The 17,118-nt window shown below is 39.3% G+C and overlaps 1 protein-coding gene and 2 pseudogenes across 1 annotated transcript; all 3 read right to left on the reverse strand.

Moving 5' to 3' along the window:
- Nucleotides 1–724: 724 nt before the first annotated feature.
- On the reverse strand, nucleotides 725–1,652 carry LOC106008321 (olfactory receptor 2AJ1-like; annotated as a pseudogene).
- A 1,866-nt stretch (nucleotides 1,653–3,518) lies between these two features.
- LOC101713124 (olfactory receptor 2AJ1-like) lies at nucleotides 3,519–4,445 on the reverse strand. The gene has a single exon (XM_004870949.2). It carries the CDS (start codon nucleotides 4,443–4,445, stop codon nucleotides 3,519–3,521), a length of 927 nt encoding a protein of 308 aa, XP_004871006.1.
- An 8,721-nt stretch (nucleotides 4,446–13,166) lies between these two features.
- Nucleotides 13,167–15,339, reverse strand: LOC101713833 (olfactory receptor 2T8-like; annotated as a pseudogene).
- Nucleotides 15,340–17,118: the final 1,779 nt, after the last annotated feature.

Below are 17,118 nucleotides of genomic sequence, written 5' to 3' on the forward strand. Positions count from 1 at the left end.
ATAGCATTCTTAATAAATCAGTTTCATCAGATTAACTCAGGTCCCCTCATGGGGAAAACATAAATTGGAATTTTCTCTGTATTGGTATAGGGCTTCTATTTTTCTAGCTTAATGCCTAATTCATGTGTCTAATATTTCTCCTGAAAATTAAGATTTATATGGTGTATTTGTATTCATCACTTTAATACATAAAATATTAACATATAGCAAGCAACATAGAAGGGATGTCAATGTGTGGATTTAAATAGCAGATTGTAAAATTTGAAAAAATAATTTACTCACTTTCAAAAATCTACCAGAAATACAGATATTTTTCTCAGGTAATATATAGATGAGTAGTGTCTTAAGGTATTTCTCTTAAAGTCTTATAATTTTATTAGAAGTTCAAAGCATTGTTTTATTTTCTTTCAGAGCCTATAAATATGAGTATATTTCATATCACATCATGATATATATTAAAAGTATGCATTCAAAACATTTTCCAAATTACTTTTTTCATCAATTAGTGTCTTAGAATACATGTTTCTTCCTCAAAATGTAGACATATAGCATTTATATTCTTTCAAAAACAAGTAATAACTACACTCTGGGCATGAAATATGAACATAAAGAGTTCAAGCATCTTTCTTACCTCATTTTTATTTGTGGTACTGGGGATTGAACCCAGGACCTTGTGTATGCTCAGCAAGTGCCCTGAAACTGAGCTACTACCTCAGCCCCCTACCTAATTTTTATGATGAAAATTACTTTTGAGCATGTTTTTCATGGCCTTCAGAATGTCTTTATTCCTGAAGCTGTAGATGACAGGGTTGAGGGTGGGTGTGAGAATTGTGTAGAATATGGAGTGGAACTTATCCTGGCCTAGAGTGTGGTAGGATTTAGGTCTCATGTATGTGAAAATAAGCAGCCCATAGTACATGACAACCACAATCATGTGGAAGGAACAAGTGGAAAAGGATTTTTCTTGTCCTCTGAGGATTTTGTTTGTAAGACTGTATGTAGAATTTTGACATAAGATACAGAGATCATGGAGAAAGGGGTAAAGAGGAAAATAACAGCACTAACATCAACCCCTCATTCGTAGTGTGATGTGTCCACAGAGGGCACCCTAAGCAAGGCAGGGATCTCAAAGAAATAGTGATCGATCACCCTAGACTCACAGAAGGGAAAGTGGAGCACATAGGCTGTGTGGACTATGGAGTTCTGGGTCCCCACCAGCCAGGACCCTGCAGCCAGGAGCACGCTGACACTGTCACTCATGAGCATGGCATAGTGCAGGGGGTGGCAGATGGCCACATAGCAATCATAGGACATGGCAGACAGGAAAAGGTACTCATCACCTAGCAGGATGACAGACAGGAAGTTCTGGAATCCTCAGCCTGCAGAGGAGATAGTTCTGGTGCCAGACAGGAAGTTGGTGATCACTTTGGGGATGATGTTGGAGATGTGCAAGATGTCCATGAAGGAGAGGGGGCTGAGCAAGAAGTACATTGGGGAGTGGAGGTGGGAGTCCCTGCAGATGAGGAGTATCAGGAGGGCATCAGGATGAAAATGCTGTACAGAGAGGAGAAGAAGACCAGGCTGGTGTGAGAGAAAGAGAACAATCCCAGAAAAATGAAATCCCTGCTGGAAGTCTGATTCTCAGGGATCATCTTGAATGCTCTACTTTAACCATAAAAAATAATAATAACAAATTAATTAGTTAGTTAAACAAGTGCCTGGCTGCTTAATTAAATTGTAATGATGAAAGTAATTAAGTGGCAATCACCTTTACATTTGTCTACATAATACTTTGAAAGTTGGTTATGCATCTCTCCTGATCAACACCAAGGGCCTCTCAACCAGTGTTGTCAGTGTGGTGCTCTAAAAGGTGGACAACTCCCTTTCTAAATCCAATGGTAACACTGATATGTTGGCTGTGTTCCTGATTCTGTGCTAAGTCTCAGTTGTAGCTAATTCCATGGGCTTCACTCTGGTGCCCCCTGTCAGGGGCCCTGGCCCAGTCTCCCTTGTGAACTCTCATTGCTTCCCCTCAGTCCCTGACTCTCCTGGTCCAACTTATGCTGGTTATTCTCCATATTTTCATGCCCAGCTCTGTCCCACCTGGAGAAGTGCACAGTAAACTATGTGTTGTGGGTGTTGCCCTGATGTGCTCCTGCTCTCTGCTGTGGGTGAAATTCTGTGGGAGACACTGCCTGGGGCACAGCCAGCCCAGCCTTGTCTGTCTCTCTCAGGAGTGCAATGTATGAGCTGGGGAACATGCTTATCTTATTGTGTTTTCACTCATACAATACTTTTAGAAAGTAAAGTACATTATTTCTAAGACTCCCAATATGAATAAGAAGTAAAATAACACAATTTAGCTTAGCCTGTGTATGCAATTTGAAACATCAGTCATACTTTATCAGAGAAAATCAAAGGCTTGAGTCAGTCACAACCAATAATCCATCTTTAGAAATATACTTTAGTTATGCCTGTTTTATGATTTTAAAAATTGGATCATTTTTAATATTTTTATATATGGCAACACAGTGTGAAAACTGCAATGACAAATTACAAATGAACTATTTGGCTCATAATCAATTAATTCAAAGGATGCAACTGTTTTATACCTCAAGACAAAACACTTGATCTTATTGATGGAAATCCTTTTGACATACACATTTAATTGGTAACCAACATGCTCTGGCCTGGTTTCTGTGCAAATGTTCCACCAAATTCACTCCTGACTTGAAATAATTCTCTTCTTATAAACATGGTCATATCACAATATCTCCTCCAAAGAGAAATAAATTCTATGGTACCTTTTACTCTCCAGTGATCCTACCCTCAATTTTTAATCATTTGTTTTGTTCTTAGTCAAGATTTATGAAGTGCCCTATGTATCCACTAATTTTAACTTGCTGAGACTTAAAATATTTTCCTTTCTATTCTGAAATATTCATTACACAAATGAATATCATCACTTTGATACATAAAAATATTAACATATAGCAAGCAACGTAGAAGGGATGTCAATTTGTGGATTTACATAGCAGATTGTAAAACTTGAAAAAATAATTTACTCACTTTAAAAAAATCTACCAGAAATATAGATATTTTTCTCAGGTAATATATAGATGAGTAGTGTTTTAAGGTATTTCTCTTAAATTCTTATAATTTTATTAGAAGTTCAAAGCATTGTTTTATTTTCTTTCAGTGCTTATAAATACAATATGAGTGCATTTCATATCACATCATGATATATATTAAAAGTATGCATTCAAAATTCAAAACATCTTCCAAATTACTTTTTTCATCAGTGTCTTAGAATATATGTTTTTCCCCAAAATGTAGATATACATGATTTATATTCTATCAAAACTAAGTAATAACTAACTCTGGACATTAAATATGAATATAATGAGTTCAAGCACCTTTCTTACCTCATTTTTATTTGTGGTACTAGGGATAGAACCCAGGAACTTGTGTAGGCTAAGCAAGCACTCTGCCACTGAGCTACCACCTCAGCCCCCTACCTAATTTTTATGATGAAAATTACTTTTGAGCATAATTTTCATGGCCTTCAGAACATCTTTATTCTTGAAGCTGTAGATGACAGGTTTGAGGGTGGGCGTGAGGATGGTGTAGAATATGGCCAGGAACTTATCCTGGCCTGGAATGTGGTAGGATTTGGCTTTCATGTATGTGAAAATATAGGGCCCATAGTACATGATGACCACAACCATGTGGAAAGAACGGGTGGAAAAGGACTTTTTCCAGGCCTCTGAATATTTGGTTTGCAAGACAGTGTGCAAAACTTTGACATAAGATACAGAGATCATGGAGAAAGGGATCAACAGGAAAATAATGCCACTTACATCAAGTCCTTGTTCATAGTGTGATGTGTCCACACAGGACAACTTCAATATGGCAGGAATTTCACAGAAATAGTGATTGACCACCCTAGGTTCACAGAAGGGAAAGTGGAGCACATTGGCTGTGTGGACTATGGAGTTGAGGGACCCCACGGCCAGGAGCACATTAACACTGTCACTCATGAGCACGGAATAGTGTAGGGGGTGGAAGATGGCCACATAGCAAACATAGGACATGGCAGCCAGGAGAAGGCACTTGCCACCTAGCAGGGCCAGGGACAAGAAGATCTGGAATCCACAGCCTGCAAAGGAGATAGTTCTGGTGCCAGACAGGAAGTTGGTTATCATTTTGGGGATGATGTTGGAAACATGCAAGATGTCCATGAAGGAGAGGTGGCTGAGGAGGAAGTACATTGGAGAGTGTAACCAGGAGTCCCTGTGGATGAAGAGGATCAGGAAGGCATTTTCTGTGACAGTCAGGATGAAAACAATGAACAGAGAGGAGAAGAAGACCAGGCTGCTGTGGGAGGAAGAGAACAGTCCCAGAAGAATGAAATCAGTGCTGGACAGCTGATTCTCAGGGCTCATCTTGCATTTCTGTGTTTTAGCTATAGAGAAAATGTAAAGATGAAAAAGTAGAAAAATCCCAAACTCATTCCCATGGATCTGTGTAACTAAATGAGACCTTCTGAAGTATTTTACATCAACATCAAAGGTTTATTAGAGAGTTTTATGCATGCCAAACTTACAGAATGGACGTTTATGGGTGTCAGTCACCTCGGGAGACTTAGTATGTTGATTCTGCCCTTGGCTCTACATTGAGTCTCAAGGTCATAGTGAATTCTGTGAACTTTGCTCCAGTTATCTCTCAGATGTGGCCTGTAGTGGCCCACCCTTCACTCTTTTGAAAGTCTTGAACCCTAACTTTCCTGTACCTCTTAACCTGCTCCATTTCACATTTTGCCTGCCCCTTCCCACCTTCTATCATATTAAATAATAAACATGAGTTGGATCTATTCCTATTTTCATTTTCTCCACCAGCATTTTGAGAATACCTTTGCTGTATTCACTGATGGAAGCCAAATGCTTAGCGTATTGACTGGCTCATAAGAGTTCTTCAGTATTATCTGATGAATTAATGAATAGAATGTGTTGATCATACTAAATTGGATTTTCTCTTGAGCCTGTGGTCTGGAGAGTACTTTCTTTGTGCTCTGGTCCTACTATAAAAAGTGAATGAATTTTTTATTATTTGTTCATCTGTTGTAGCACATATGTACACTCCATCCAAGATCTAGGTATCATAAGTTGTGTGCTGTCAACATGGATATACATATATGCCAGTATGGTGAGTTTAACTCTCTCTAGAAATGGAACTTATATTTTTAGTGTTTTACAGAATCACTGTATTGAACTTCATAGTGGTTGTACTATTTTACATTCCCATCAACAATGTAGGAGAGTTCCTTTAAAAGGAAAATGACTTGGAAGCATTCAAATGTAAGTGGATGCAACTTGAGACACAATATTAAATGAAATAAGTCCAACACATAAGCTTAAATATCTTGTGGTTTCACTTATCTGAGAAATATATATATATGGACAGAGAGAATGAGAGCAAAATACAAGACATAAATAGGAAATAGAAAGAAGTTCAAATAATTCTCAAAATTATCTATTCCATTTAAAAAAATATTTTATATGCTAATTTATTTCATTTATTTTATGAGTTTCTTTTAATTTACTAAAAAAGGTTTTTTAGTTTATCTGTTATTTTTTTGTGAGGCAGAATCATATTTGTCTATGTGTTATATTCTAAAGAACTACTTTGAAGATTATGATACACAGTGTATTATCTATTGATATTCTCTTATTTTGCTATGAAATTTTGTTGTTTCATTTTCTTCATAAAATAAATTTTTTTAAAACTAAGTAAATATATATTGAGAAGAAGGACCTTAAGTTTGTAAATAAATTTTTGAAATCTAAACTTTTAGAAATTGAAATGTAGGAATTCTAAGGAATTGAAAATTGTAAGTGATAAAATGTTATAAAAATATTTATAATGTTAAATAAACACATGTTTATATATAAGAAATCATGTCTATTTAATCAAAATAACAATACATCTTTAAGAGTATATTATAATTTCTCCTTTCTATCTTACAGAAATTGAACTATAATGCATTAATTTTTTGTGGGGAATACTAAGTCTTCATGTTACTAATATTTATAGCATGGTGCCTTAAATGTTTACACACCCTTGTGTCTATGATGTCTTCCTTTATATATATATAAATATATATATAAATAATGTAATATGTAATAATATATAAATATATATAATATTTTTTATATATTTACATGCATGCACATATTCACAGATAAATGATTACAGGTAACATATACTGATCTAGAGTTCTGTCCTTGAATATCTGCTCTGATCACCAAAATTAACAAAATGTTAGACAGTTTTTTGCAGTGATTCACAAATTTGACTATAATAAATTTCAATTTCACTTTTTGGAAAATTAATGTGCAGATTATGTTACTGAAATATATAAGTGCCTCATAGTTCATTGTTTTTCTGGTGTGTAAATGTGATTCTTCACTGTGAACCTCAGTCCTATTTTGTCCTGCATGTTAGCCATGGTTTGCTCTCGGCTTCAGAGTCTGGAGAGCAGCACCTGAGTGAGGTGCAGACTCATGCAAGTGCACCGCATCTGGCCCACAGCCCTGGGCTGTGTGATCACAGACACAGATGGAGAATTAGGGGCATGGTGCCTAATGTGACCTGGTGAATGTAAGTGAATTTTCAAAATTAACGACTACGGCTGTCAATTCTAATTCAACCACATTTTACTCAAAGTTGTTAACTTTCCTTTACTCACTGGAACCATATTATTATTCTGGATTTTCTTTTTCAATAAATTATTTACTTTATTGCAGTCATTCCAGGTCCCTTTAGTAATGAATTCCCAATTTTTACAGAATCTCTGCCCCATAGTAAGTTTCATTAAATGCTTATTATAAGAACATTTCATTTATTCTTATGGGCACAGGTACACAAGCAATTCAAGTATAAATCGATTCTTCCACTTATGCTACTTTACCTGATTTTCTATTTTATAGAGTTCATGTTCTCTATACAACTATATTTATATTTTCTCTTTATTGAAAACAATCCATAGTTTATTTCTTATTTTACTAGATATCTTCTACCATTATATACATGCTTCTCTGGGGCATCTCAACATTCTTCAGTTTTGTTTTATAACACTTTGCACAGTCACTGCACAAAAAAAAAACAACCCCAGGATGGTAGAATTATTAAACTATGCCTTTGCCACCAGCCAAGCATTTCTGGGCTTTGGATAAAATCTACACTGGAATCCAAAGCAGAGTTCTCTGGCAGCATAACTCTTACCGTGGAGAAAAGCTGGATCATACAACATGTGTGGAACTCTTTCCAAGGAAAATCTGTTTCCCCATCGAGGTCCCAAAGTTTCTTGTTAATAATGCTAAGTAGGGAAATAGCTGAAACATACACTTCTCACCTATATCTTTTCTGTAAGATTTGAGGCTAAACAGAAAACATGCTTTCCCATAATTTTGCTTTAACTTTTTCAACAATCCTTTGAATGCATGGTTTTTGAGAAGTTCTTACAGTTTCAAAGCATCTCTCCATGTCTTTATATTTAAGTAAAGTTTCAGAATTTGGAGGAAATGCTCAGTTCAGTCTACAATGATACCGGCATACATTATTATCCATGTAAACTGTTTATTTGAACTTAAAATAGTCATTTTATTTTTAGGAAATAAGCCTCTGTTGCTGGAGTAAGAATAATATATCAGAGAACAACAATGTACTACTTTCAAATGTAAATTTGAGCCAATAGCACACCAATTCCTAGGGTAGACTCCTATTATTACATCTATTATATCACATTCCATGTGGACTACTTTAAACAAAGCCATGATTTTATCCCATACTATTATGGCAACTCAGTGTTTGAACTCTGTTTGAGTTATGTTGCAATGTCCCTGAAAGAATTACAGTACCATCACTATGTTTTTCAAATCAGTTGGTCACAATTTACTAAGTATGATACTTGAAATTTTTATGAAGATCTTATAATATTGTAAAGCAACATTACATTGACTCATGTAGTTCATTTCGTATGAAGAAAGTTTAATACAATGAAACTGAGTGGAACACAATCATTTGTCTATGTGTATACTATGTCTTTTAAATGACTGTATGTGATTAAGTATTAGTATGTGTATAGGAGAGAGATAGAGACAGAGGGAGGAAAAGGGAGGGAGGTTTTCAATATTTGTGTGTTTGTGTGTGTGTGAGAGAGAGACAGACACACAGACAGAGAAAAGCAGAGACAGCAGGACAGAGATATAGAGACAGAGAAAGACAGAGAGAGGAAAAAGGGAGAGAGGTTTCAACTTAGGCTCTCTTCATTACTTAGCAATCAGTCCCACTGGTTTGTTCAGGCAGCCTCATTGTTTGATCCCCATGGATGAGATGACACAGGACGTAACATAATCTGTTCCACCTAGGGAATCAAACCGTCCCTGGCTAAGGTGGTGCAAATGCTGCATTAACCATCAGCCCCACTTTGAATCAAGACCTAGCTCTAGATACAGCCACACCCTTACCTCCTAGTGCACCCCTTAACCACGGCCTGCATACACCCCAAATCTGTCAATTATTTGGTAGTTATGTGAGTGCTTAAAACATGCTATGGATTGAATAACTTAGTTATAATTACACAATTTTACTAGAGACATCTCCTCTTATGGATAAATCATACAAAACACACTTTTAGTAAGGGGCCCTTGTTCACTAATATCATTTCAACTGCACATGAAATGTATTTATTTACTCTTCTATGATCATAGTACAATTTCTTTAAAAACTTTTAACTGTAAGACAAGCAAAAGGTAAAAAAACATAAAATTGACTTTTGTAAATGATTTGCTTCAAAAATATTGGATATGAAACTCCTGGAGAATAGTGCATTTACCTGAATATTTCACATTTTATGAAAATGTACTTTTAGTTTATAAATTTTCAATAAATCTTTGATATCAATGAATTACATGGAATAATCATTATAACTTTTGTCCTAAAAATTTCAAGTATTAGACTTAGTGTGATAGTCAGCAAATGACCAAAAAAGTTATTTTTACTAGTAATCCTTTTAGGAGCACTGCAAACTAATGAGAGAAGCAGAAATCATACACAGAATGGACATAATATGTGTGGAATAAGGTCATTATTTTAAGTAACTGATATGGAATGGTGTATAATGAATATGATCAGTGTCTGGCCTAAGAATTGGTGAATTATTCCCTCAAAATTTATGTTTAAAAATTTTAAATTATCTATTTCTTAGTTCTTAGAGAAAACATATCCTCTGTCTCCTCTGTACACAAAATACTGATCAGTTACAAATTATACCTGAAAAGAATTTCTATTAAGCAATGACAAACAGTCTTCCAGTGGACCAAGGCAACAGCAGACTCTGCCTGAGGGATGCTCTCCGATGAGACAGATGCAGCATCATGTTCCAGGGAAAGCCCAGACCCACACACAGTGAGCCCTCAGAACAGAGCTCCACAGTGCCTGCTGGTGCTTAGTCTTTCTTCAGCTGCCCTGCTTGGCTTCATATCTCTGAATTCTCAGAACATCTAATTAAGCCTTTGTGTACCAGAAAGGAGAGGAGGAGGAGGACAAAGGAGGAAAGAATAGAGGAAGACTGACTGAGAAAGAAGACTCAGGCTAGGACTGAATAAACTCAAGTAATGCAAAGTGTAACTCAGGGGGTGGACTGGAAATACCTTCTGCAGAATTTCAGCAACAGGGGGCCTCAGAACTCCTTTGTACTTCTGATGCCCCAGCTTCTGTGACCTGGCACCTAGGGCTCCTGGAACAGCAGCACACAGCCCTGCGCAGCTGCCCTGGGCTCTTAGACCACTGTGACTTCTTCAGTGGGCTCCACACTGGGTGGACTCTGGCTACATACAAGTTGTCCTACCAGGCCCCAGAGCTTCAGAAGTCTGCACCCCGACCCCCTTCACTGCTGCTGCCCTGAGAGTCCCCAGGGGTATGGAACCTCAAGGGGGCCTGTGGTGAGACCTGGGCTAGGGACAGGGGGTTGAGGGGTTTGGGAGCATCAGGGGAAAGAGGAGGGTGGTGCCATCTGCTGAAGTCCCCTGGGCTGTGGCTTCTGGGGACAGCACTGCCACATTTACCTAGGGCAGGAAGAGCAGAGGGACCTGGGGTGTCCTGAGAAGAGGCTGGAAGGAGTGGCTTCTGCATGAGACCCTGGGGCCACACAGGAGTCTGGGTGTCATCACAGGATAGGAGACAGAGTCTGGCTCAGCCTTGGCTGAGAGATTAAGCTCAGAAAGAAGCATCTGTTGTCCCCACAGAAATAAATAAACCATTTCCCTGCACACTTCTGCCTCATGTCCTCCCCTCCTCCTCCTCCATATCCTCTTTCTTTTTTTTAATTAAACTTTGTTTTAATGGGTCTCAAAATTGTTTCAGATTTTTGGTCAAATTGTTTCTGTGTAAAAGTGTTGATTTTAAAAACTAATAACTTAAAACTGCCACACACACACACACACACACACACACACACACACACACACACCCAAATGGCCCACAAAGCATTCTCCTTTCCTTCTGAAGGTTTTAGGATAGTCTTCATTAACCAGTCTTTCACTGTTAAAGTTAGATGGCCAATTAGAGACACAGTTCTGAGTCTGCTGTTTAGCCTGATGAAGCCTGGGGTGGCAGGGCAGGGATAATATTCCTTTAGCCTTCTGAGCTCTCCAGGCAGATCTTGTGACCTGGCCAGCTCCCCTAGCCTTCTTGTCCATTGCTTTGATGACACCACAGCAACTCTGTCTCATATCATGAACAGCGAAATGACCCAGAGCAAGAGAGTCAGAGAAGCTCTGAACACACATAGGCTGGCCTGGAATCCTGTGAACAGTCTCAGCATCTCCAGGTTTCAAGAATTTGTGGCCCTTTTCCACCTTTGCCAAGGTTGGGGATTGATATTTTCTCTCAGCTCAGCAAACTTGCAAGCAATGTGAGCTGTGTGGCAATCCAGCACAAGCACAGCCAGCACCCACCTGGCCTGGATGGCTCAGGAAAATCCCCCAGCAGAGAAACCAGCTGCTTCTATGCCTGGGTCATTTTTGCTGTTACCAGCAATGTTGCTGCCACGAACATCTTCACAGACATGTTCTTGACGTTGGAGCCCTCACTGTCCCCAGGAAGAACTTCACCCAAAGCTTCATGGTGCATTTCAACAGACTTTACTTCAGCTGTGACATTTATTGGAGCAGAGGTGACACCAAGCCAGGTTTGAGAAAACCAGTCTCCACTTGGCCCACAGGGACAGTACCGATATCACCAATTTTGTGGACCTCCTAGAGGGGCAGCTGCAGAGGCCTGTCAGTTGGGCAACTGTGGCAGGATGCAGTCCTAAGCTTCAAGCAGTGCGGTTCCATTGGCGGTGCCATCTTTATGAATGACCTTCCACCCCTTGAACCAAGACATGTTAGCACTTGGCTCCAGCACACTGTCACCATTCTAACCAGAAATTGTTACAAAAGCTGCTGGGTCTGGGTGGTAACCAATTTTCATAATAATTAAAAGCATGTCTAGAAACCATTTATTGTCCACCTCCCCCTGACATGGACCAGGCACCTGACATTACAATATCCTGCATGTAGGAATGGACAGTTTGGGAGAGTCAGGATGAGCCCTGGCCAGAGTCACATGGTAGTGAGACTCAGCTGGATTTCCAAAGTAACTGAGGACTGCAGTTACTGTCTGTGCTTACTGACAGTGTCTCCTCCAGACCCTTCTACTTCTTATATCACAGGACAGTGGGAACAGTTCCCTCAAAATGCTGTGAAGAAAGGGAAACCTTGGGAAACAGGGCTCAGAGAGGCTTCAAATATAATTGAAGTAAACGAATGAAATGATTCATCTCCAAGTATATTTTTAATTCATTTGCTTTGTCCTTAAAATGTTAATAAATACATATTTATGAAAGATATAAAAGGAAGCTATAGTCATCATTTTTTCCTTTGTAAAATCAACAATTTGCTAACAAAACATAAGAAATGTTCTCTGAACATCTGAGCCCCTATTTTTCTTCTTTTAAATCATTTTATATTTCAGCCAAAAATACCTCTTATATGAAAAGCTTTCAGATATTCAGGGGCATCATTTCCCAATGCAATACCATTATGTTTTATAAATTGTAGCTAAGATGCAGCCACTGATAGTCTCAAGCTGAATGGAGAAGTTGGGAGAGACATTTCATACATCATCACGTTAGTTAAAATAACTAAAGATAGTACAGTGAATGACAACAGATATGTCAGAATGTACATAATCATGAGAAGTAACCAAAATATACCTGTATTAGGAAAAACATTAATAGTCTTATTAAAATCATATATTTTCTATTATTGAGTCAATAGTTGCATTTGCTTTTGAAGCATCTATAGATTCCATTTTCAAAAATCAAAATAATTCACAGAAAAATACATACAAATATGCAATAAGGTAATTTTTAAGTCTTTAATAATTTGCTCATAGGGAAAATTCAAATTGAAAGCAACATAAGTTACTAGAAATGCATTTAAATTGGCTTAAATGAAGAGTTTGCTAATATTTGGAACAATTGGAATTTGTGTTCACTCCCAGCCAGAGTCTAAAATTAGACAAACACTTGCAAAATGTTTTACAAAAAGTTCATCATATAAGCACCAAAAGTAATAAACATATCAATAAGAGAGTTTTGTAGGAGCATTAATCATAACAGTTCCAAACCAAAGGCAGTACAGATGTCCTTCAGCAAAGTAATGTGCTCAGAAACAGTAATACAGCACACTAACACAGGAAATACAGCAAGGAACAAAAAAGTGCAAACTGCTGACAGGCGGGAAAATGTGGGCTATATTGTAAACTTATAACACTTACAGAAGAAAACTCAACATACAAGAAAGTTCTACTGTTGGATTGAATTACCATGAAATTTAGAAGAGCCGAACTGAAGAACATGGATGGAAGTCAGACAGTGGCTGTGTGTTGCGTGTGGGTTTTCACTGGCAAAAGATTGGAAGACCACTCTGAGGAGGTGGAAGTTGTGTCACTGATTCTTTGTGTGTATGGTGTGTGTGTGTGTGTGTGTGTGTGTGTGTTCCAAATGCAGGCACTCATTGAAACTGGTAGAAGGAAAAACACATATGGTCATTCAACTGTGTGCAGATTATACCTTAATTTATAAAGTGACAATAATTAATCCTCAAAATTCATCTAATATTTACTTAATTTTAACAGAAATCTATCATGGGGAGTTACATAAAAATTTATATCAGATTTATGATGTATAGTTTTACCATACCACAAGTTGACATGGTAGTGAAACCATAGTAAATTAATCCAAACCCAACAGATTCCTCCAAACTGCAAAGCAAACACCAAAAACCAGATATATACATATACATATACCTGTGTGTATTTGTGTGTATGTATATATAAGTAAGTGCTTTCTCTGTGAAAAAAAGCTCAAACACATGTTTTATGCAGTGTTTGATGTTTTAACAATAAACACACTGTCAGTCACTTCTTAAGGCAGCACAGTTGCTCTGACACTTCCTCAGGGCTTCCTTGACCTCATTGATCCTCAGACTGTAGATCACAGGGTGCAGCATAGGGGCGAAGATGATGTAGAATGCAGACACCACCTTGTCATGTTTGGCTGACCTGTAGGATGTGGGTCTCATGTAGATGAAAATCACACCACCATAATAGAGTCCCACCACGGCCAAATGGGAGGAACAGGTGGCAAAGACCTTCTTGCGGGCTTCTGTGGAGCGCATGTGCAGGACAGCAGTGAGGATGAGGCTGTAGGACATGAGGATGAGGGACAAGGGGATGAGGAGCATCAGCATGCAGCAAATGTACATGGCATACTCAAAAGCAGAGGTGTCACTGCAGGCCAAGTGCACCAGCGTGGGGGCCTCACAGAAGAAATGATCGATGTTATGTCTATTGAAGAAAGGGGAAGCTCAGGGCAGCAGCAGCCTGCATGAGGCCATCAGCTGCCCCCAGAAGCTGGGACCCAAAATTATTCTCAGACACAACGGTCAGCTTATGAGGATGGCATACTGCAGCAGGTGGCACACAGCCACATAGTGGTCATAGGACATGGCTCCTAAGAGGAAGCCCTCTGTACCACCAGTTGTCTGGAAGAAGAAGATCTGCAGCCCACAGCCCACTGGGGAGATGAACTTCTTTCCAGTCAAGTAGGCAGCTGTCATCTTGGGCACGATGGTGGAGATGAGCACCAAGTCCATGAGGGAAAGCTGGCTCAGCAGGAAGTACATGGGTGTGTGCAGCTGGGGGTCCTCGTGAATCAGGAGAACCATGAGGCCATTGTCAAGGAGGGAGGTGTCCATAACTGCTACAACTACCCCAAAGAGAATCTGGTGGGCTGTGGTGTGGTTGAAGAGGCCTAGGAGGATGAAATCTGCGGTGATGTTCCCATGGTCCACGACTTCAAACAGAGGAGATGCTCTCAGTGGAAAGAGATGAGGGAGGCTCCCACATTTCAACACTCCATGTGAAGCACAGGTTTCTAGAAAAATGTGATTTTAACAAATGAAATCTATTTTAAGACCTTCATCTGACACTAAGAAAATGCTGTAAACTGTATATAAACTTATCTGAAAACTGTTCTGATATTTCCAAATTTTAGGTAATAAATCTCTCATAGGTTGAGTATTGATTAATATAACAAATCCATATTTTGATAATTTGATATTAACATTAATTGACACTCACAGAAATTCATGAGAAGGAAAGTATTCACACTGCCACTTACATTTTGTCTTGCATCATATTATTTATTGTTGATAATCTTAGAAGCAGAATAAACGCAATATTTTAGTTATGTGGATGCTATGTACATCACAATGAAACTTACACATCTAGAACATATTCAAAGGTTTAATCTACAAATGTCAAGTTATCTTCCCTGACATTGATTAACCCTCCAAGCCTTGTTTTGTTCCAAAGAAGACGACTGAACACTCTCAGACATAGAATCTAGAAGGGCAATGCATTAGGTGACCTGTGCATGCTGGGACTAGACACCTGACAGCCACAACCTGCAGGAGGAAATGGTTCAGTTGCTTCACACTGCAGAGGTTTGGATCATGGACTGTGGGCTTCAGGGCTGAAACCTCATGCACGAATTGTGGGGCTGAGAAAAGTTGCTTAGTCCCTGGTGGCTGGAAAGCAGAGTCAGGAGCAGCTCCAGGTAGGAAGGGGCCGAGAACATGAACTGTAGCCAAGGTTTGTCTCCATGATCACAGTGATATACCTAGCTGTGGGCTTTACCACTCCTAAGCAGGTTCCATGGCCAGCCATGGTGCAGCCCAGCCCTCACAGATTCTGCACAGAGAAGCACAACTGTGCGGAGCAAGTCTGCATTTAGTTCCACCGTACAGAGTGATGTACTTCAACTAAAATGACCTTGCTTTTTTCTGCAATTACAACTACAACATCAAAGGCACACTTTCTTAATCATTCAAAAGTATTTTGCTGTAATGATCTGTTGCTCTTCTGTCACACAAATGTCCAACTTACTAGGAATTTGGGAGATCCTAGTACCTTATCAACCAATGAAGCTCCATCAATACCGTGAACATTCTCAAGAGGATCTAAATCTCTAAACCCATTCCTATCTTTGATACACTTCTGTCACACCTGCTCTAACCTGTTCAATAAAACTGTCCAGGGATGCAGAGATTTGGACTGTAATTCCCTCCCAAGGTTACTGTCTCATTCTCCTCTTCCATGGCAGGAGGTGTCCATAGCATCCAGGGCCTTTCCTGCACCCACACATTACACTTCCTTCCAACACCGAGGACTGATCCTGCTGGAAACCGTGTTGCCCTAGCCCAGTGCATTGCTGAGCCTTGTGCTTGCGCTGAGTGTCTCAGCCTGTTCCAACAGTGATGCATCACCCTCCACACCCTCACAATCCCTCTGCTACACCTGCGACCTGCACACCAATGTCCTCACGTGCATTCTACAGGGGTTGGCTAATGGAGCCCTGCTCTTCCCAGCATCTCCACACTGGACAGGAGCTCAGCCCACTGTCTCGTCTTCCTCTTCCAGCCTCCCTCGTTGCCACATGACTTTCAGTCTGACCTGCCCAGAAGTCATCAGTGACTTAGTGACCATGGGCTGCTCATAACATTTCTTCAATTCCTTTTCATGCTATGCAAATAGAGTGCATCTTGATATAGTCCTAATAAGTACATTCACATTACAGAGAGACTGCCACTGGTGTCCAGGCCTGAAAGTCCTTGCATTTCTCCAAATTGAAGCCCTATAGGAACTGAGCTGAAAATCCCTCTCTGCTGCCAGAAACCACCATTGTTCTCCAGCACACACCGAGTTATGCCAGGTCACTCACATATGGAACGTGTTTGTATCTGTGTGAGTGTATGAGTGTGAGTTTCTTCTCCAACCACTGATCACAATGTCCTTGGGTCATCAGTGCCCTCTCGGTGTCAGTGTGTCCTTCCTCTGCGGTCACCCACTCCCCTTCTGGCTCACACCTGGTTTGTTCCTTCACCCAGCTGTGAGGTTCCTGCTGCTTCACTGCGCTGTGCACCTGCAGGACTGAGTGTGACAGAAGCTGAGCTCCCTCTGGGTGAGGCCCTGAGATAGCACAGAAAAAGCTCCCTCAGAGCATTCTCTGCTGAGTCATGCAAGGGAGATCCATGTGTTTTCAGAGAAGAAATGGAACAACCACCACGATTCCAGGTAAGAAAGGTGCATTCCGGTTATTTTCACATGTGAAATTGTTAATCTTAATTTCTCAATTAAGATGAGTGATAATTGTATGCTTTCTAAGGTAAAATAAATGTGTAAGTAGGATTGCACATTATGAATTTAGTTTTTGATTCATAATAATATAGCATTTCATTTCCTTAATGAAAAAGTCAATTAAATGCATCAGTAAATGAAATGGCTATTAGAAAAGTATTTTTTTTAGTTCTTTTATTGGTACATTTTAGGTATACAATTCCTTTACATTTATTATTGGGTGTTTGTACCTGTACATGATATATCTTGGTTCTTATTTTTTTTCCCATTACCTGTGCACCCTTCACCCCCTCCACCCTTACCTATTTA

The sequence above is a fragment of the Heterocephalus glaber genome, unplaced genomic scaffold (assembly GCF_053883595.1).
Source record: "Heterocephalus glaber isolate CG9 unplaced genomic scaffold, H.glaber_assembly_v1.0 deba00001461, whole genome shotgun sequence".
Lineage (NCBI taxonomy): Eukaryota > Metazoa > Chordata > Mammalia > Rodentia > Bathyergidae > Heterocephalus > Heterocephalus glaber.